The 18960-nt window shown below is 43.6% G+C and overlaps 1 protein-coding gene across 2 annotated transcripts in view; it reads left to right on the top strand.

Moving 5' to 3' along the window:
- The first annotated feature begins 7559 nt into the window (after positions 1-7559).
- LOC136687503 (NACHT, LRR and PYD domains-containing protein 3-like) overlaps positions 7560-18960 on the top strand; it is a 31732-nt gene continuing 20331 nt past the window's right edge. Inside the window, exons 1-3 of one of the 2 annotated variants that reach the window (XM_066661960.1) lie at positions 7560-7827; positions 14766-14852; positions 15634-17425. In XM_066661960.1, coding sequence (XP_066518057.1) covers positions 7560-7827; positions 14766-14852; positions 15634-17425 — 2147 coding nt within the window. Of the gene's footprint in view, positions 7828-10123; positions 10139-14765; positions 14853-15633; positions 17426-18960 lie in introns of both variants that reach the window. The other variant, XM_066661961.1, reaches the window with a different exon arrangement.

Here is an 18960-nt window from a genome sequence, read left to right as displayed (position 1 = left end):
AAAAAACCAAAGCAAATCCCACATCATGTCTGAGTAATGGGATATTCCTGAAATCTTTCCGCCATATTTATGAATGCTGCGTAAAAACCAGATTTTTTTTGTGGAATGTGCTTGCACAGTTCTTTACAATTAACATAACTCTACCATAATCCACACCCATGAATTTAAAATAACTGCCATATAAGAAAAAGCTTGGACTGAGGAATCACAGCAAAAAGCCTTAAAAAAAAAACAAGAAAACAACACTTCTGAGCAGAAATCAACATTCTGTAGAACTGCATTCAAATTAGCAACTTATTTTCATTCCATGTATCTTTGTTGCTCACTTACTGGAACTTATAGCCAGGCATTAGCTGGACAATGCAGTGTGAAGGCTAAGTTACACAGTATTACAGTAAGTAGTGATATTCTATGTGAATGTGTTTGTTTAGCCCTTTCCATATCTTTCCTTGTGGGAGACTAGTAATATCTGAGGTTATCATCCAATCCCTGGTTTTTACCGGTTTAGAAATTCTTCACTGTGTTAAATCAAGTGTGCTGAAAAAAAAATCTGGTCTTCACACTCGCTCACAGGTCCACCAATTAAACAGACCTTTTAATTTGACTGAATTTATTTAATTTATTCTTATTCCATATCATTTTTACAAGCACCAAGCTCATTGAGAAGATAAATTATTTAAAATCTTAATAATAATTTTAGCTACCTACAACATTGAACAAGATCCCCACTACCCTTCCTGAACAATAGGAGTGTTTTACAAAACATCTTTGAGGCTGTGTAGAAATCATTCTCCTTGGCCTCTCCAAACCCCTCCACACTCTTAATTTTACTTCTACAAATGCCGTAGCTGCAGTCTTTTTCACATGCCGGTACCCATGTTCTGAGCCAGCTAAGATCCAAAAGCCTACCTTTCCCACTTGACGGCTTCCCTCACCCCGATGCTCATGACAAAGTTCTTGGGTTGCCACAAGAACAGACAAGTTTTGATCACACATATATGCAGCTCCGTCCACAATGGAGGTCTTAAGGAGCGTTCATTCAGACTAAATGTCCCACTGTGCCCTCCAGAATGAGTAAAGTTTCTCTCAGAGGTGGGAATTGAAATCAATATGGAAAAAGTCCTCCACCAGCCTTTCCCAGCAAACCCTCACTGTATGTTTTGGCGTACCAGGTCTGTCTGGCAGCTTCCCTGTTCTCTGATCCAATTAACCACTAGACAACGATCAGTTGACAGCTTACTTGCTTGCTTTACCAGAGTGTCCAAACATACAGCCTCGGGTCAGAAGACACAATAACAATGTTTTATACTGATCTTTGACCCAAGGTACTCTGGTACCAAGTACACCTATGAGCAACCTTGTGTCCAAACATAGTGTTTGTTGAAGACAAGCCATTACTAACACAGAAGTCCAATAATATCCCACTTCTCAGTCACTTCTCTAAAGGTTTCCTAGTCATTGCCAAAGTGAGCACTATGTGTCCATAGCAGCGAAGACTCTGTGAATATTAACAAAATGAATATGAAGAAAAAATGAGGTTTTATTTGTGCTGTGTGCATTTAACATTAGGGACCCCTGGGGTTTGCAAGTGTGTTTGTTTAGGTCATTTCATGAGGAGGTTGTATTTAAGTGTGTAGTGGCTAGCTTTTGGGGATGCTTTTTTAAATTGCCTGAACATCATCTTCTTTGAATAAGAAAATGAAAACAAAAAATGATTTACCTGTTACTTTTGTGTGTTTATACTCTTTTTCTCTTAGCTGGACGTGACGGTTGTAACAAAGGTGGTAGCAGCATTATGCTACCTTGTGAAATCCAAGATTTATTGCAATATTGTTACTAATATAGATTAATATTAAAGTATTAAAAACAAAAATCTGCAGTGTTTAAAAAGACACACAAACCTTTAACCCCTGAACAACTTGTTGGAAATGTATTCTTTCATTTCTTTCACCGTGTTTAAGTAACAAAACAATGATTTTTTAGTCTGAGTATGTTAAAGATGTCACCTGTACTTCATTTCGCTGGGCTGTTCTCTCTGTTTACTGGGGAAATGTGGTCCAACTGGTTTTCTCTTTCTGAAGATAAAGTGACAGCAAGTTTTTTATTGAGTCTTAACCTCAGTGGAGAGGCTGGGTGTGTGTAGACGTGTATAAGGTAAAAGGCTTGCTTTGGAGAGAAGTTAAAATACTAAATATTAAATTATCATGAGATTATTTCTGTTCTCTGTGTCAGAACTGAGTTTCCTGATGAAGACAGAGCTGAACTTCTCTACTGAAGACTCCTCTGAGAGACTCTGAAGATCCACCTCAGAATCAGGTAACTGCTCTCACATTTCTGATTTTATAATTATATAAATGCAAACACAAAAAATGGAACAGATGAGCACAATTTTACTCCACAGAGCAAGCAGTTAGTGGGCAGCTGCTGGTCCACAGGTAGCAGTGTCACGCCTTCGTCCTGTCAGTCTGTTGTCCCCGCCATGTGCTTTATTTGCACATGGCTCTGTTTTGTTTATGTTCGAGTCTCCGCCTTTGTTCCGCCTCCTCGTCTGTCATTTGTTAACCCGTCCCCTCGTTATCTGTCCAGGTGTGTCTCATTTGTGTTAGTATTTAAGCCCTCTTGTCTCGTGTCCTGTTGGTCGTTCATTTCGTTCACATTCTCTTTTGTCATGTCAGTCATGTTATCTGTCTGTCTCTGTAGTTTCTCTCTTCGTCGTTTCGCTCCCCAGTCTAGTCTGTCTAAGTGTTAGTTTAGTTTCATTTCGTGTTGTGTTGTAACTACTGTTTCCTGTCGTTGTTTTGTTATTCCTTTCATTATAATTAAAATACCGTGTTTTAGCAAATGCGTCCGCCTCCGTCAGTCCGCTCCGTGAATCCTGACAGAATGAACGACCCTCAGGACGCAGCTAGCACGGACTATTACATCAAAGGTTGTGCCGTTCGCCGGACTCCATTCCGCACAGGCCACAAAGATCCTGTGGAGGAGGCTTTGAAAGCGGCCTCGGAATGGAGTCGCCGGCTCCAGCTCCTGCCTGGCGCTGTTCCGGATCCTATAGCGGTGGAGTCGACTCGGGAATCGAGTCGTTGCGCCAGCGGGAGTCGAAAGAGTCGGCGGAAGAACCGTGCTGGAGTTCCCCCCTCGCTGGAGGATTACCCCCTCAGGTCCGGGGAAATTTTTGGGGGGGCGTTAAGGGTAGGGGCTGTTAGCCTCACCTCCGTACCTCTGAGGCCTGAGGCTAACAGGGGCGCACCTCGAGGTGATCTAATGGGTGCGCCTGTGAAACCCCCTAAACCCTTTACAGCTCCAGCGCGAGCCCGGCGAGCAGCACAAACCCCTGTCCTCGAGAGCGCGGCACGCGCCTCTCCTGTCCTCGAGAGCGCGGCGCGCGGCTCTCCTGTCTTCGTGAGCGCGACGCGCGCCTCTCCTGCCTCCGTGGACGTCGTCGCAGGTTCCCCTGCCTCCGAGGACGACGTCGCTGTAGGTTCCCCTGCCTCCGAGGACGACGTCGCTGCAGGTTCCCCTGCCTCCGAGGACGACGTCGCTGCAGGTTCCCCTGCCTCCGAGGACGACGTCGCTGCAGGTTCCCCTGCCTCCGAGGACGACGTCGCTGCAGGCTCCCCTGCCTCCGAGGACGACGTCGCTGCAGGCTCCCCTGCCTCCGAGGACGACGTCGCTGCAGGTTCCCCTGCCTCCGAGGACGACGTCGCTGCAGGTTCCCCTGCCTCCGAGGACGACGTCGCTGCAGGTTCCCCTGCCTCCGAGGACGACGTCGCTGCAGGTTCCCCTGCCTCCGAGGACGACGTCGCTGCAGGTTCCCCTGCCTCCGAGGACGACGTCGCTGCAGGTTCCCCTGCCTCCGAGGACGACGTCGCTGCAGGTTCCCCTGCCTCCGAGGACGACGTCGCTGCAGGCTCCCCTGCCTCCGAGGACGACGTCGCTGCAGGTTCCCCTGCCTCCGAGGACGACGTCGCTGCAGGTTCCCCTGCCTCCGAGGACGACGTCGCTGCAGGTTCCCCTGCCTCCGAGGAGGACATTGCAGGTTCTCCTGTCTCGGTGATGGCGGCACCCGCCGCTCCAGTGTCCGTGATGGCGGCACCCGCCGCTCCAGTGTCCGTGATGGCGGCACCCGCCGCTCCAGTGTCCGTGATGGCGGCACCCGCCGCTCCTGTCTCGGTGATGGCGGCACCCGCCGCTCCAGTGTCCGTGATGGCGGCACCCGCCGCTCCTGTGTCCGTGATGGCGGCACCCGCCGCTCCTGTGTCCGTGATGGCGGCACCCGCCGCTCCTGTGTCCGTGATGGCGGCACCCGCCGCTCCTGTGTCCGTGATGGCGGCACCCGCCGCTCCTGTGTCCGTGATGGCGGCACCCGCCGCTCCAGTGTCCGTGACTGTGGCTACGGCCGCTCCAGTGTCCGTGACTGTGGCTACGGCCGCTCCAGTGTCCGTGACTGTGGCTACGGCCTCTCCTGTCCCCGTGACTGTGGCTACGGCCTCTTCTGTCCCCGTGACTGTGGCTACGGCCTCTCATGTCCGTGTCCGTCGGTCGGCCCGAAGGACTTCAGGGCCGATCCCCAGAACTGTGCCCAGGCTGGTTCCTCAGACTGCCCCTCAGACATTAGCCAGTCCTGGGCACCCCCCTGTTGTATTGGTTCCCCTGTCTGTCCCTGTCTTGGTTCCGGTCTCTGTCCTTGTCCCAGTACCCGTGTCTGCCTTTGTGTCTGTCCCGGTCCCTGTTACTGTATTCATGTCTGTCCCCGTAAACGTCTTGGTCCCTGTTCCCCTACCAAGTCCAGTCCAGTCTCCTGTCAGCCCTGTCCAGTCTCTGTTTCAGACCCCTGTCCAGTCTCATGTCCAGTCCCCTGTTAGTCCTGTCCAGTCTCTGTTTCAGACCCCTGTCCAGTCTCAAGTCCCGTCTCCTGTCCAGTCCCCGTTCCAACCTTCTGTCTTGTCTCATGTCCAGTCCCCTGTTAGTCATGTCCAGTCTCCGTATCTGTCCAACGTCCAGTCACCCGTCTTGTCTCCAGTCCAGTCTCTGTCTCAAACCGCTGTCCCGCCTCCTGTCCAGTCCCCGTTTCAACCCTCTGTCTTGTCTCACGTCCAGTTCCCGTATCCGTCCAATGTCCAGTCACCTGTCTTGTCTCCGGTCCAGTTTCCCTTTCAATCCCCTGTCCAGTCTCCGTATCCGTCTAGTGTCATGTCACCTGTCCTGTCTTCTGTCCAGTCACATACCCCTGTCTCGTCACCAGTCTCTGCTCCCATCCAGTCCCAGCACCCCGTCCTGTCATCAGTCCCGTCTCCATTCCAGTCCCCTGTTCTGTCACCTGCTCATGTCCAGTCTTCTGTCCCCAAACGTGTCCAGTCTCCGTATCCGTCCCACGTTCAGTCCCCTGTCTTGTCTCCAGTCCAGTCTCCCGTCAATTCCCATGTGTCCACTCCTGTCCTGTCCAGTCCATTCTCGTCTCTTGTTACCCCCCTTTGTCAGTCTCCTGTCATGTCCCATGTCCCGTCTCGTATATTCGGTCCTGTCGTGTCCCCAGCTCCTGTGTCGGTTCCCGTCCTGTCCTGAGTCCTGTCATGTTTTTCGTGCCCTCTCCTGCGCCAGCTCCTGGGGGGTTTAGGAGTACGCGCCCGGGAGTTGCGCGTTCTTGGGGGGGGCATCTGTCACGCCTTCGTCCTGTCAGTCTGTTGTCCCCGCCATGTGCTTTATTTGCACATGGCTCTGTTTTGTTTATGTTCGAGTCTCCGCCTTTGTTCCGCCTCCTCGTCTGTCATTTGTTAACCCGTCCCCTCGTTATCTGTCCAGGTGTGTCTCATTTGTGTTAGTATTTAAGCCCTCTTGTCTCGTGTCCTGTTGGTCGTTCATTTCGTTCACATTCTCTTTTGTCATGTCAGTCATGTTATCTGTCTGTCTCTGTAGTTTCTCTCTTCGTCGTTTCGCTCCCCAGTCTAGTCTGTCTAAGTGTTAGTTTAGTTTCATTTCGTGTTGTGTTGTAACTACTGTTTCCTGTCGTTGTTTTGTTATTCCTTTCATTATAATTAAAATACCGTGTTTTAGCAAATGCGTCCGCCTCCGTCAGTCCGCTCCGTGAATCCTGACAAGCAGCTGCCAACAGTTCACCTCCGTTTACTAATAATAATACAACATTTATGCTTTTCATACAAGGATCACATTTATTTATTTACCATTTAACTATATTTTTTGCAATTATTATAACCAAAGTCTGGTTTACACCATTAGAATTCCTCTGTTATTTTCGTTCTGGGTTTCTCCATTGTCATTGCTCATTTTAATTTGTGCTCCTGTGTACACTGTTGTCATTCCTGTGCCATTCACTGTTTTTCATTTGTGGTCTTGTTTCTCAATTTTTTCCCCCCTCATTCATATTTTGGCTCTCATTCACTGTTTGCATCACTTCTTTGTAATTGCAGTGGTGCTACAGTGTCAGTTATTGTTAAAGAACGAGATTTACAAACTTGTATTTGCTTGGCTTTACAGAAGATGAATAAATGAATATTTGTGTGTAAAGAGTAATATCACTTCCAGAACATAAAATAAATTTCACCATATAAATTTAGCCCTGGTTTTCTAGTTACATTTTTTGTGAGATCTTTGTTCAAAAACATTTATTTTTCCATGTAGCTTTTTTTAGTTATTTTTGATTGTTACATATTTCATTTGGTCCATACGTGAAGCAGTTTTGCAACAATTTCATTTTTTTTAGCTTATGCACAGTAAACCTTAACAAAAATAATTTTTAAAGATTTAAAAACTTTCTATTTGTATTATGTTAATTACAAACAAAAGAATGATAACTAATATTTGTATATATTGTTTTAATTGGCCTGTTAGGGATTTACAGGGTGAGTGAGTAAAAATATTTATATTTATACTATTGAAATGTTTCCATTGTGTATATTCTTAAAGGCCACATGTTCATTCTGATGATGATGAAAATGATTAGTTTTTACAACAATAGGGAATGTTCACATTTACTCTGTATTTCTGATTCCAAATATTTATTGTTTAAGGAAGTGTCATAGCATAAATAACTTGAGTGATACTTGAGGAAAACATTTAATAAGAAATTGAGGGATAATCAAAAACCTTGAATCAAAGGGCAGTGTGAAGTCAAGCCAAATATATAGTGAGAAGAAGCAAATATATCCAAAGGACAAATTCAAAACAAAGAAAATGATAAACAGGCATAAAACGAACACCAAAAGTCTATAAACAAGAGAAACACTTTAAATACATTAACACAATACTCTGCAACATCCCTAACAAACACTCTGCTTATATACTCTCTGTAAAGAGTGGGGCATGAAAAACAGGTGTGTTTATTACTCCAGTAACTGGAGTAACTAGTCCTCTGATCATGTAATTAAAACAGAAACAGAGCAAGGTGTAGAGAGAGAGACTGAATTGAATTATTGTTTTTCCCTCAGGAATTTGCAGAATCTTCTTCTAAATATACATCAGGATACTCTTTAATAAACACACACACACAACCTGTAATTAATCTTCCCTGTATTATCCTTTTTTATCTCTAGTGTTGAAAGATGGCAGACATCCCAGAGATGTTGTTGAATACTCTTCGTAACCTGTCAGAAGAAGACCTGAAATTATTTAAGTGGCATTTGAACCATGGTGTGGGTAAATTCCCCCGCATCCCACAGTCTAAGCTGGAGAAGGCAGACAGACCTGACACTGCACGTATAATGTTGAATACATATGGAAATAATGAATCAGTAAGGGTTGCATTAATTGTCCTGAATAAAATAAACCAGAACCAACTTGCCGAAGAACTGAAGACCAAACTGGAATCAGGTAATACAGCTGATATAATATTCACTGTTTAAACACATGCTTCTTTTTCATATGTATATCATTTCTCTATTCTCTTGCTCCAGCTTTCCAGCCCAAAGCCCATATGTCTATAGGTGTCCACTTTACACTTAAGTGGGCCTCATTTATGAAACGCAAGCAGAACATTTTTTTGCAAATATATAATTTGTAAATCACTAATATAATTACCTGGATTCGTCCAAAATGTTCATAGGCTCAAAATATTCATAGGAACGAGCAAAATTTACACTGCTCCTGAAAACAAAGTAAAGGCGTCTGAAAGACACTGAAAGTATTATTTGACATGACTGATTTTTAAATAATTTATCATTTTATTACTGTACAAACTAAACAATTAAACTAAATGTAGCTATAAAAATATAAATCTAAACAAATGAAGTTTCACTCAGCATGTAAACAGATGTTACTGTCACAGTTGAAGGAGGATGAGGACGTACACGCAAGGAATATTTATTTAAACAAAACCAACGCAAACACAACAAACAAAAAACAAACCAGAGCAGGGAGGCAAGAAAAACTAGAACTCAGAGGAACATAAGTAGGAACTAGCGGTAATGTGTAAGACAACAAACAAAAAACATCTACACACACAAGAACCGACCAGGGAACACTGAAACAAAGGGACTATATATACACACAGAGCACTGACAAGGAACACCTGGGGACAATAACGAGAGGGCAGGACTACAAAGGAGACTCTGATGAGAGGCCGGAGCTAAGGAGGGACTAGGGCGGAGACAGGAAGAATAAACAGAGCCATGTGCTAAATGAGCACATGGCTAGGAAAACAAACAGGACTTGACAGATGCCCCTTCCAAAACGCGCAACTCCCAGGGTGCATAAACCTAGAACCCCCAGGAGCTGGCACAGGAGAGGAGCAAGGAAAACAAGACAAGAAACCAACTGGAGACAGGACTCAGGACAAGACAGGAGCAGGCACTTGACAGGATTGTAAACAGGAGACTGATAAAGGGGAGCATTGGGAGACGAAACTTGAGACCAGACAGTAGACTGAACAGCAGAATAGACAGGAGACAAGACACGCAACTATAATGGAGACTGGACTCAAGACAGGACAGGGGCAGAAACAGGAGACTGAACACCATACTGAACCAAGGACTGGAAGGGAGATTGAACTGAGGACAAGAGACTAGACTGAAACGGACACTGGACTAGAAACAGGAGACGGGTCTCGGGACACTGGCCTGAAGAGGGGAACGAACAAGACTAGAAACAAGGGAATGGACGGGGGACAAGACAGGGTGCTGGAAATTTGATGGAACACTGGACGGAAATGGAGACAGGACAGGTGATGGGACTGAGGCTGGGTACTGAGACTGGACTAAGGATGAGTCAGGAGACAAGTACTGGGACTGGACAGGAGCAGAGACAGGTGACAAGACACTGGACTGGAGAGGAATAGAAACATTAGACTGGATACTGGATGGGTACGGGGACAAGACAGGTGATGGGACTGGGTGCTGGGAATGGACAAGAGACTGGACTTGAGACAGGATAGAGGGTTGAATCAGGGACTGGACAGGACTTGGCAGGGGAACAGGGACCAGGATGTTTATGGGGACAGAAGCGAACACAGTGACAGGGACAGGAACAGAGACAAAGGCAGACACAGGTACAGGGACTTGGATTGAGACAGGAACAGACAATGGAACCAAAATAACAGGAGGGTACCCAGGACTGGTAAAAGTCTGTGGGGAAGCCTGAGGTACCAGCATGGGCACAGTTCTGGGGATCGGCCCTAAAGTCCTTGGGGCCAGCCTACAGACACGACCTGAAGTGGCCGGGGCCACAGTCACGGGTGTAGAAGCTGCCAGAGCCACAGTCACAGGTGCAGAAGCTGCCAGAGCCACAGTCAGGGGGGCAGAAGTGGTCGGGGCCACAGTCAGGGGGGCAGAAGCGGCCGGGGACGCCACCATCACAGGAGCAGGAGCGACGGGGGACGCTGCCATCACAGGAGCAGAAGGGGCGGGGGACGCCGCCATCACAGGAGCAGAAGGGGCGGGGGACACCTCCGGCACAGGAACAGTGGACAGGAGCGGCCGAGGAAGCTGCCTTCTCGGGGACAGGAGCGGCTGGAGGCACTGCGCACTCTGGAGCAGCAGCGTTAAGCCGTCCTGCAGGAGGCAGGAGGACCTGCGATGACGTCCAAACAGGCAGGAGGACCTGCAACGACGTCCACAGAGGCAGGGGCTTGTGCTGCTCACAGGGCACGTGCTGGAGCTGTTGAGGGTTCAAGCGGTCAAATGGGCGCATTCATGAGGAAATTCATGAAGTCCCTTGACCAAGGATCCTCATGAATTACGCCCCTGTTAGCCTCACCTCTTCTGCCCTGAGGTTTGAGGCTAAGAGCACCAACCCTCAAAATCCTCCCCGGACCTGAAGGGGTAGTCCTCCGACGAGGGGAAAACTCCAGCACGCTGCTTCCGCCGACTCCCACGCCATCAGGATGAGGAGGACCGTTGTGCCTCCAGCACATACCCGACTGGCTTGCCAGGATCAGTGCTAAAGGGAGTCCGCCTAATACCACACCTGGCTGGCCCATGGGTTCCTCGCTATGTCCATTTTTGTAGATCGGTTCTTCTGTCACAGTTGAAGGAGGACGAGGACGTACATGCAAGGAATATTTATTTAAACAAAACCAAGGCAAACACAACAAACAGAAAACAAACAGGAGCAGGGAGGCAAGAAAACAAACTAGAACTCAGGGAACATCACTAAAACAGGAACATGACTGTGAACTGGTGGCAATGTGTAAGACAACAGACAAAGAAAAACATCTACACACACAAGAACCAACCAGGGAACACTGAAACAAAGGGACTATATATAAACAGAGCACTGACAAGGAACACCTGGGGACAATAACGAGAGGGCAGGACTACAAAGGAGACTCTGACAAGAGGGCGGAGCTAAGGCGGGACTAGGGCGGAGACAGGAAGAATAAACAGAGCCATGTGCTAAATGACCACATGGCTAGGAAAACAAACACAGGACGTGACAGTTACCAGTGTTATTCAGAGCAACATCCAGTAGTCAAAGGGCAATTGTTTGCTAAATTATTTTGTTACTCATGTGGTCAGTTACTCAATATGGATTATTTCACAATAAAAGTTTAGGGTCTGTAACACCTGGGTAAAAGGCTGCTGGATTTAACAGAGAGAGCTTTAGAGATTATACAGGTTTATTAGCTGAGTGACGACTTGATGGATAATAATCTGTTAACTATCAAGATCCATTCTTTTGTCATTTGTACAACATTTTTAAACCAATATTTGGGGTGGGGGGGTTATTTAAAACTATTTTTCTCACTAAACATGGTGCTTGTATAAAATTATATAAACATAAATAAAGTAAGAGTAAAAGGATTTTATTTCTTAAATATAGTCGCTGAGTTGACATAGGCTGAAAAAATAAAATAAAAAAGCCCCCTTGATTCAACAAAATGAAATATTTCTTAATTAACCTGTAAAATTAGGTATTGGAAGATATTCTTGAATGATACTGGACTGTCGAAAGGAGATATTTAGAAAGGGTTAAATAAACACATTCCCCAAACAAAGTCACTACTTACTGGAACAATGTTATTTGTTTGGTATTCACTAACATACCTTCTACTAAAAATATGCAGAATTCATGAATCTGCCTGAATTGGTTTGGGGAATGTCAATCTTACTCGTAAATTATGTGCAGTTTATCTTTGTTTTTATGAAGGTTGTGTGTGTAACTCCATTTACCAGAACCTATTTCCACAAGGAGTTTTGTTCCTCCCGCACCTTTGGGGGGGGTTGGGGCTCAAGCACCTTTTCCAGTACTAAGCTAAATATTCAGAAAGTCTGGTTACACTAAGAAAAAGGGTACAGTAGAGGTGCATTATTGTCCACTAAAAGGTGGCAACTATGGAGAGAGAGATTGTTTTAAAATACTTTACAAAGGTGTAAATGTTAATCCACAAATTAAACAAATCAAATATGTTTCACTGTTCACAAATGAATACATCACACTCTGTGTCTCACAGTCAGCAGTGTGTACAAATACAGTTACATTCATAAACACATGTTTTTGGTTTCATAAATGTACAAACCGAATTCCAAAAAAAAGTTGGGCCACTAAACAACTTGTGAATAAAAACTGAATGCAATGATGTGGAGGTGCCAACATCTAATATTTTATTCAGAATAGAACAAATCACAGATCAAAAGTTTAAACTGAGAGAATGTATCATTTTAAGGGAAAAATATGTTGTTTCAAAAATTCAGAGGAGACCAGTTTCTCAAGTTTAGAAATAGAAATGCTCTCCCATTCATGTCTAATACAGACCTCTAACTGTTCAATTGTCTTGGGCCTTCTTTGTCGCACCTTCCTCTTTATGATGCACCAAATGTTCTCTATAGGTGAAAGATCTGGACTGCAGGCTGCCATTTCAGTCCCCGGATCCTTCTCCTACGTAGCCATGATGTTGTGATTGCTGCAGAATGTGGTCTGGCATTATCTTGTTGAAAAATGCAGGGTCTTCCCTGAAAGAGATGACGTCTAGATGGGAGCATATGTTGTTCTAGAACCTGAAGATAGTTCTCTGCATTAATGGTGCCTTTCCTGACATGCAAGCTGCCCATGCCACAAGCACTCATGCAACCCCATACCATCAGTGACGCAGGCTTCTGAACGGAGCGTCGATAACAACTCCTCTCTGGTCCGGATGACATGGCGTCCCAGTGTTCCATAAAGAACTTCAAATCGTGACTCGTCTGACCACAGAACAGTCTTCCATTTTGCCACACTCCATTTTAAAAGACCCCTGGCCCAGTGCAAACGTCTGAGCTTGTGGAGTTTGCTTAGAAATGGCTTCCTCTTTGCACTGTAGAGTTTCAGCTGGCACTTTGGATTGTGTTCACTGACGATGCTTTCTGGAAGTATTCCTGAGCCCATTCTGTTGTTTCCTTGACAGTGGCATTCCTGTTTGAGGTGCGGTGACGTTTAAGGGCCCGGAGATCACGAGCATCCAGTAGAGTTTTACGGCCTTGACCCTTACGCACAGCAATTGTTCCAGATTCTCTGAATCTTTTGATGATGTTATGCACGGTTGATGATGTTAACTGAAAAGCCTTTGCTATTTTACGCTGGGTAACACCATTCTGGTATCGCTGCACTATCTTTCTGCGCAACAATGGTGGAATTGGTGATCCTCTTACCATCTTGGCTTCAGAGAGACACTGACACTCTGAGAAGCTCTTTTTATACCCAATCATGTTGTCAATTGATCTAATTAGTGTTAATTGGTCTTCCAGCTGTTCGTTATATGCTCAATTTCCTTTTTCCAGCCACTTATTGCTACTTGTCCCAACTGTTTTGGGATTTGTTGACACTGTGAAATTTTGAATCAATGTATTTTTCCTTTAAAATTTTACATTTCCTCAGATTAAACTTTTGATGTGTCATCTATGTTTTATTACGAATAAAATCTTGACATTTGCCATCTCCACATCATTGCATTCAGTTTTTATTCACAATTTGTTTAGTATCCCAACTTTTTTGGAATCCGGTTTGTATTTATTTTTCACATAAAATTGATATATTTCTTTACAAATATATGCAACGTAAATTTAAAGTCGAAAGTCTCGAATTTAAAATGTATTTTTAAGTTGTTGAATCTGCATTTGTGGATCAGTGTGAACAGCAGAACAAAAATAATCAGAATGGGCCACTGTTATCTGCTGTGTGAACCCATGAGCTGATTTGAAGAAGGCAACTTATGCTGCATTACTACAATACCAGACAGTTACTGGTAAGGGCTAGAACTATATATTCAAACGTCTCATTTAAAAAAAAAAAAATCTGCTACTGTTTGAAAAGGACTTAACCCTTTAAATACCTTTTCCTTTGGAGCTCTATTATTTCTTTTTAGTTTCTCTTTCTATTGCTTTTCTATTTCTTTTTGTATATTTTCTCTTTTCTGAAACACACCACCTGTCATCTTTCAAAAAATGCACAACCCAGAACCTCTTTTTGAATGGTCTTGTAAATAGGGATCAAGCAGGTTCACTCTGCAGGAATTAGTGCCGGGGAGTCTGGGAATTTGAGTTCTGAGAGCTGGTGATGCCTGCGCTCCTAGTTTATTGCCTTTGACCCCTAGTGTTGGCCTGTGGCATCACCTGGTCTGTCACATTCTAGCATAAATTCTAATAAAATATGCTTAGAGATGTTGTGGCCCATGCAAAGCCCTTTCATGTTCTGGGAGATTTTTAGTTCTAAATTGAATCCTGAGCTGGATCAAGATCCTCCTAAGAAACCTTCCCTGGGTAAAGATTGGACTTTTCAAGCTCTGTCATGTGAACTCATGAAGCCCTTCTTTTTGTGTTGATGGAAAGTTGGGGGTCAATTTTATATCAATTTCAATCACAGATTTAAAAAATATCTAGAGTATACCAAATGAAACACTAAATACAGAACATTTAGCTTCCAGATCTGCTTTAGATCACATTGAGACACAGAATGAATAACTTGCTACTTTCTGTGCCACACAGAGATTACAGAAGCCAGAGGACAAACTGTGGTGACTTTTAGCACATTGGGTTAACAATAGGTCATATTCATATCACAGCACTTAAGGATTTGAGTTGCTCCCTCAAGCCCCACAGGTCATAAGAGTCTGCAGATACTTGTATAGAGGCTACGTTGATGACAAATGATACATGACTGTATAATTTCAGGCACTTCTCTTCTTACCCTGATACACTCATTGCTCTGGAACCGTCCAGTCTTTATGCTCCTAGGAAATTGATGTTTTGTTTACCCATTAGCCTCTCTTCACATGTTTTTTTTGTTTGTTTGTTTTATGTGCTTTAAGTAGTTTTTTCTCCTACATTTGTTCACTCTCTCAGATGGAGACAGAAATGAAGAAGTTTATGATCAAAGTACAACTTCTTCATCCACTGCAGCTCAGACTGGAGACTCAGGTACAGCTCTGATTTCAGGGGAACTTATCACTGTAAATCATACACTACAAAACCACAAGGTTTAAATTTGAATCTTCACTTTATTTGTGAAATTTGAATTCACTTTAATTTCTGTTGTTCAAAACACACATGGTCTTGTTATGTCGACATAGTGAATATTATGAAGAATGATTGTACACAATTACAACTCATTCTCTCTTCTCACTTATTTTACAGAAAAGACTCAATGAGAACAATATAATATTATGTTAAACATGAGTACCTCATTGTAATGTGGTAGCTCACCCAGGGGTGGATTTGAGTAAACAGGGTGAGCTACAAGCAGAGTACTGGAGAAATAGGACTCAAGTACAGAGACACACAAACAAACCCTGTGAACATAAAATAAGAGTGCCAGGAAATCTGAAATAAGAGAGGAGAACTTAAGATTATTGAGCAAAATGGTAAATAAAAGACAAGAGTTTCCCAAAACAACAGGGAGGAGAAATATAAACTTATTTTATTTCTATTTATTTATACCAAGAAATTGAGAAAAAGGAAAATATTGAACCACAAGGAGGGAAACCAAAGGGCTTGTGTAGCACTCTAATAAGAGAAACCCAAGACTGAGCACTGCAGTGAGGGTTGGTTTTCCTTAAATAGGAGTGGCCCAGGTGGAACTAATTGCCTCAAATTAAGGAATAGTGTCTCTATCTAGTAGCTGGACGTGGCATAGCAGGCAGCCTTGCCCAGCCCCAGCCAGACCTCTTACACTAATGTCATGAAACATCTAACCGGGTTTTGTTCTTACCTTCTATAGATACACCACAACGTACTGTCAAAGAAATAGTGAAAATAAAGTTTAGGGAAAAGTTTGCTAAGTTGTATGAGGGAACTTCAGAGGAAGGAAGTAATGTGCCACTAAGGGACATTTACACTGAACTCTATGTGATTGAAGGCTGCACTGGAGGAGTGAACACTGAACATGAAGTTAGACAGATAGAGACGTTTTGTCCCAAACCCAATGAAACACCCGTTACATTCACTGAACTTTTCAAAGTGAAGTCTGATGTGGTGGGTACAAGAGTACTCACACTGGGAATCGCTGGAGTGGGGAAAACAGCCTCTGTACACAAGTTCATTCTTGACTGGGCCGAGGACAAAACCAACCAGGATTTAGACTTTGTTTTGTTCTTTCCATTTCGGGAGCTGAACTTGATCAAAGATGAAGAGCACAGCCTCTGGACACTTCTGCTTTACTTCTATCCTGAGTTCTGTGACAGAGATGCAATGGAGATCTTGAATGACAAGTGTAAGATGGTTTTTATATTGGATGGACTGGATGAAAGTCAACTGAGTCTAGAGTTTAAGGAGAAGAAAGTATCTAATGTAACAGAGAAGACCACATTCGATAAACTAATAACAAACCTCATCAAAACAGAGCTATTTCCATCTGCTCTCATCTGGATCACCTCTCGACCAGCAGCAGCCAATCAGATCCCACGTGAGTATTTTGATCACGTGACAGAAGTACGTGGATTCAATGATGAACAGAAGGAGGAATACTTCAGGAAGAGAATCAGAGATCAGGATCAAGCCAGTATGATAATCTCACACATTAAACAAGCTAGAAGTCTTCACATCTTGTGTCACATACCAGTCTTCTGTATGATCTCAGCCTCTGTGCTTCAGGAAATGTTGAAGAATGAGGAAGACATGAAGAATGCTCCCACAACTCTGACAGAAATGTACACGCGTTTCCTGCTGTTTCACACGAAACTAAAGCGTGAGAAATACAGCACAGTGCAGAACAAGGACAGCGCAGTTCCAGCATCTGAAAGAGGTAAACTAGGAGCAGAGGGCGTACTGAAGCTTGGAAAGTTAGCTTTTCTTCAGTTGCAGCAGGAACAGATCCTGTTCTATGAGAAGGATCTGAAAGAATGTGACATTGATGTTGAGGAGGCTTTAGTGTACTCTGGAGTGTGTACACAAATCTTTAAGAAGGACGAGAAGGTCTACAGCTTTGTGCATCTGAGTTTCCAGGAATTTCTTGCTGCTGTGTTTGTGTTCCTCACTTTCAGTCAGACTTCCAACCCACTTCTTCAGACCGCACTGGAGAAAATACAGTGGATATTTAAACATTCCTTGGTTGATCTCTTAAAAATTGCAGTGAACAAAGCCATGAAGAGTGAAAATGGACACCTGGACCTTTTCCTCCGCTTTCTTTTTGGCCTGTCAATGGAGTCTAATCAGAGACTTCTCATGAGTTTACAGCCAGAGCTTCAAATCAAGGAAGAGCATCTGAAGGACACTGTAGACTACATTAAGAGAAAAATCAAAAAGGAAACATCCTCAGAGAAGACCATGAATCTTTTCCACTGCCTGAATGAACTGAAAGACAGATCTCTGACAAGTGAGATCCAGAACTACCTGAACTCAGGAGATCTCTCAGCACAGGACCTCTCCTCCACACAGTGGTCAGCTCTGGTGTTTATGTTACTGATGTCAGAGGAGACACAAGAGAAGTTTGAGCTAAAGAAATACATTCCATCAGATGAAGGATTGAGGAGACTACTGCCAGTGGTGAAGTACACTCAGCGAGCTCTGTACGTATCATTAATGTGTAATTTTTCAAAGTCACACATACCATCGTTATATAAACTACAGCCACTTGCTGGTGAGGTCTTTAATTTTTCAAATATTATACAATTAAGATCTTTATAAAATTCCCAAAGCTTTAATGAGCTGTGAGGTTTCTCTTTTAACTTTACTCCAAAAAATACTCTGATATCATATGCCTAGATTACTTAACCATAAGGGCAGAATACACTGTGTAATCATTTGATTAGGAAACCTTGTCTCTACAACATTTATCCATTTTATCAGCTCCACTGACCATACAGGAATTACAAATTGTAGTCCACCTGTTGCTCTGCATACTTTGATCTCCCTCTTTCATGCTGCACCTCAGGACCCCCACAGAGCAGGTGTGATGTGGTGGTGGATCATTCTCAGCGCTGCAGTGACACTGACGTGGTGGTGGTGTGTTAGTGTGTGTTGTGCTGGTGTAGAGTGGATTAGACACAGCAGTGCTGCTGGAGTTTTTAAAATTAAAAGGGGGGTCAAGTATGCAGAACAACTTATGGACAATAGTCTGTAATTGTAGAACTACAAAGTGTCCCGTTGTTTTCCCTTACAACGACGGAGCTATTGTGGTTCGATGCATCGTTAAACTACCCAACATCTGAAGTCTCCCAAAACCGTCACACTTTGTTAGTACCACAGCAGTTAGAACCATGTTCGTTTAAACTACCGTAGTCCAAACTACAATGGTTCCAGACGTGTTTTGTCTGGTTTTCAGAGCGGGAATACTTGCAAAAACTCACACATATTGTAAAATTAGGTGAAAATATGAGAGTTGTGACCACAATTACTCATACTGTAATCGTATACAATCAGCAGCAAAAAGAATAACGTTACTTTAATTAAAAATAAACGCATATTTTAAAATAAAACAAAGAAATAACAGTGATAATAGACAAAGATTGTTTTGTAACAAAAACAATAATATTTCAGTGTATTTATTATTATAAAAAATAGATATGAAGTATGTTAGAAAAGTTTATAAATATGACGGTGAGAACTCTCAGCAGTGTTCCTCAGTGGTGCAGTGGGCTACATGTGAAAACCCTGCATTTCTGTGTCGTACAGAGGTGGGTTCGAGACCTGAGAGCATTCATTGTGTGGTTTTTATAACAGCAACTGAAGCTCTCAGTGATGAAACATTGATTCACTAAGGTACTGTAAAGTATTCTACGCTGCCTCTTCTGATATATATTTGTAGTGTATACCAACATGATAACATCTTTTTACACACATACACACACATACGGGTTTATAGTGTTTATCAGGACACCCTGTAACCACCATGGTTTATGAGGACACACCTTTCCTGACACTCTACCAAATAAATATATGTGCCAAAAAATTTTGTTTGGTTTCATTAAGATACATCACACCTCAAATTTTGATTTGGATCCTAAAATCATGGGAAAGTATCATCTGACATTTTACAGGTTTGAGGGGACTAAACAAAACATGGTTTGTAGGGACACACAGGTTTATAAGGACTGTTTACGTA

This window comes from Hoplias malabaricus, chromosome 2 (genome assembly GCF_029633855.1).
Source record: "Hoplias malabaricus isolate fHopMal1 chromosome 2, fHopMal1.hap1, whole genome shotgun sequence".
NCBI classification, from domain to species: domain Eukaryota; kingdom Metazoa; phylum Chordata; class Actinopteri; order Characiformes; family Erythrinidae; genus Hoplias; species Hoplias malabaricus.
Note: the sequence above shows the minus strand (reverse complement) of the source record. Positions and strands in the feature narration are given on the sequence as shown.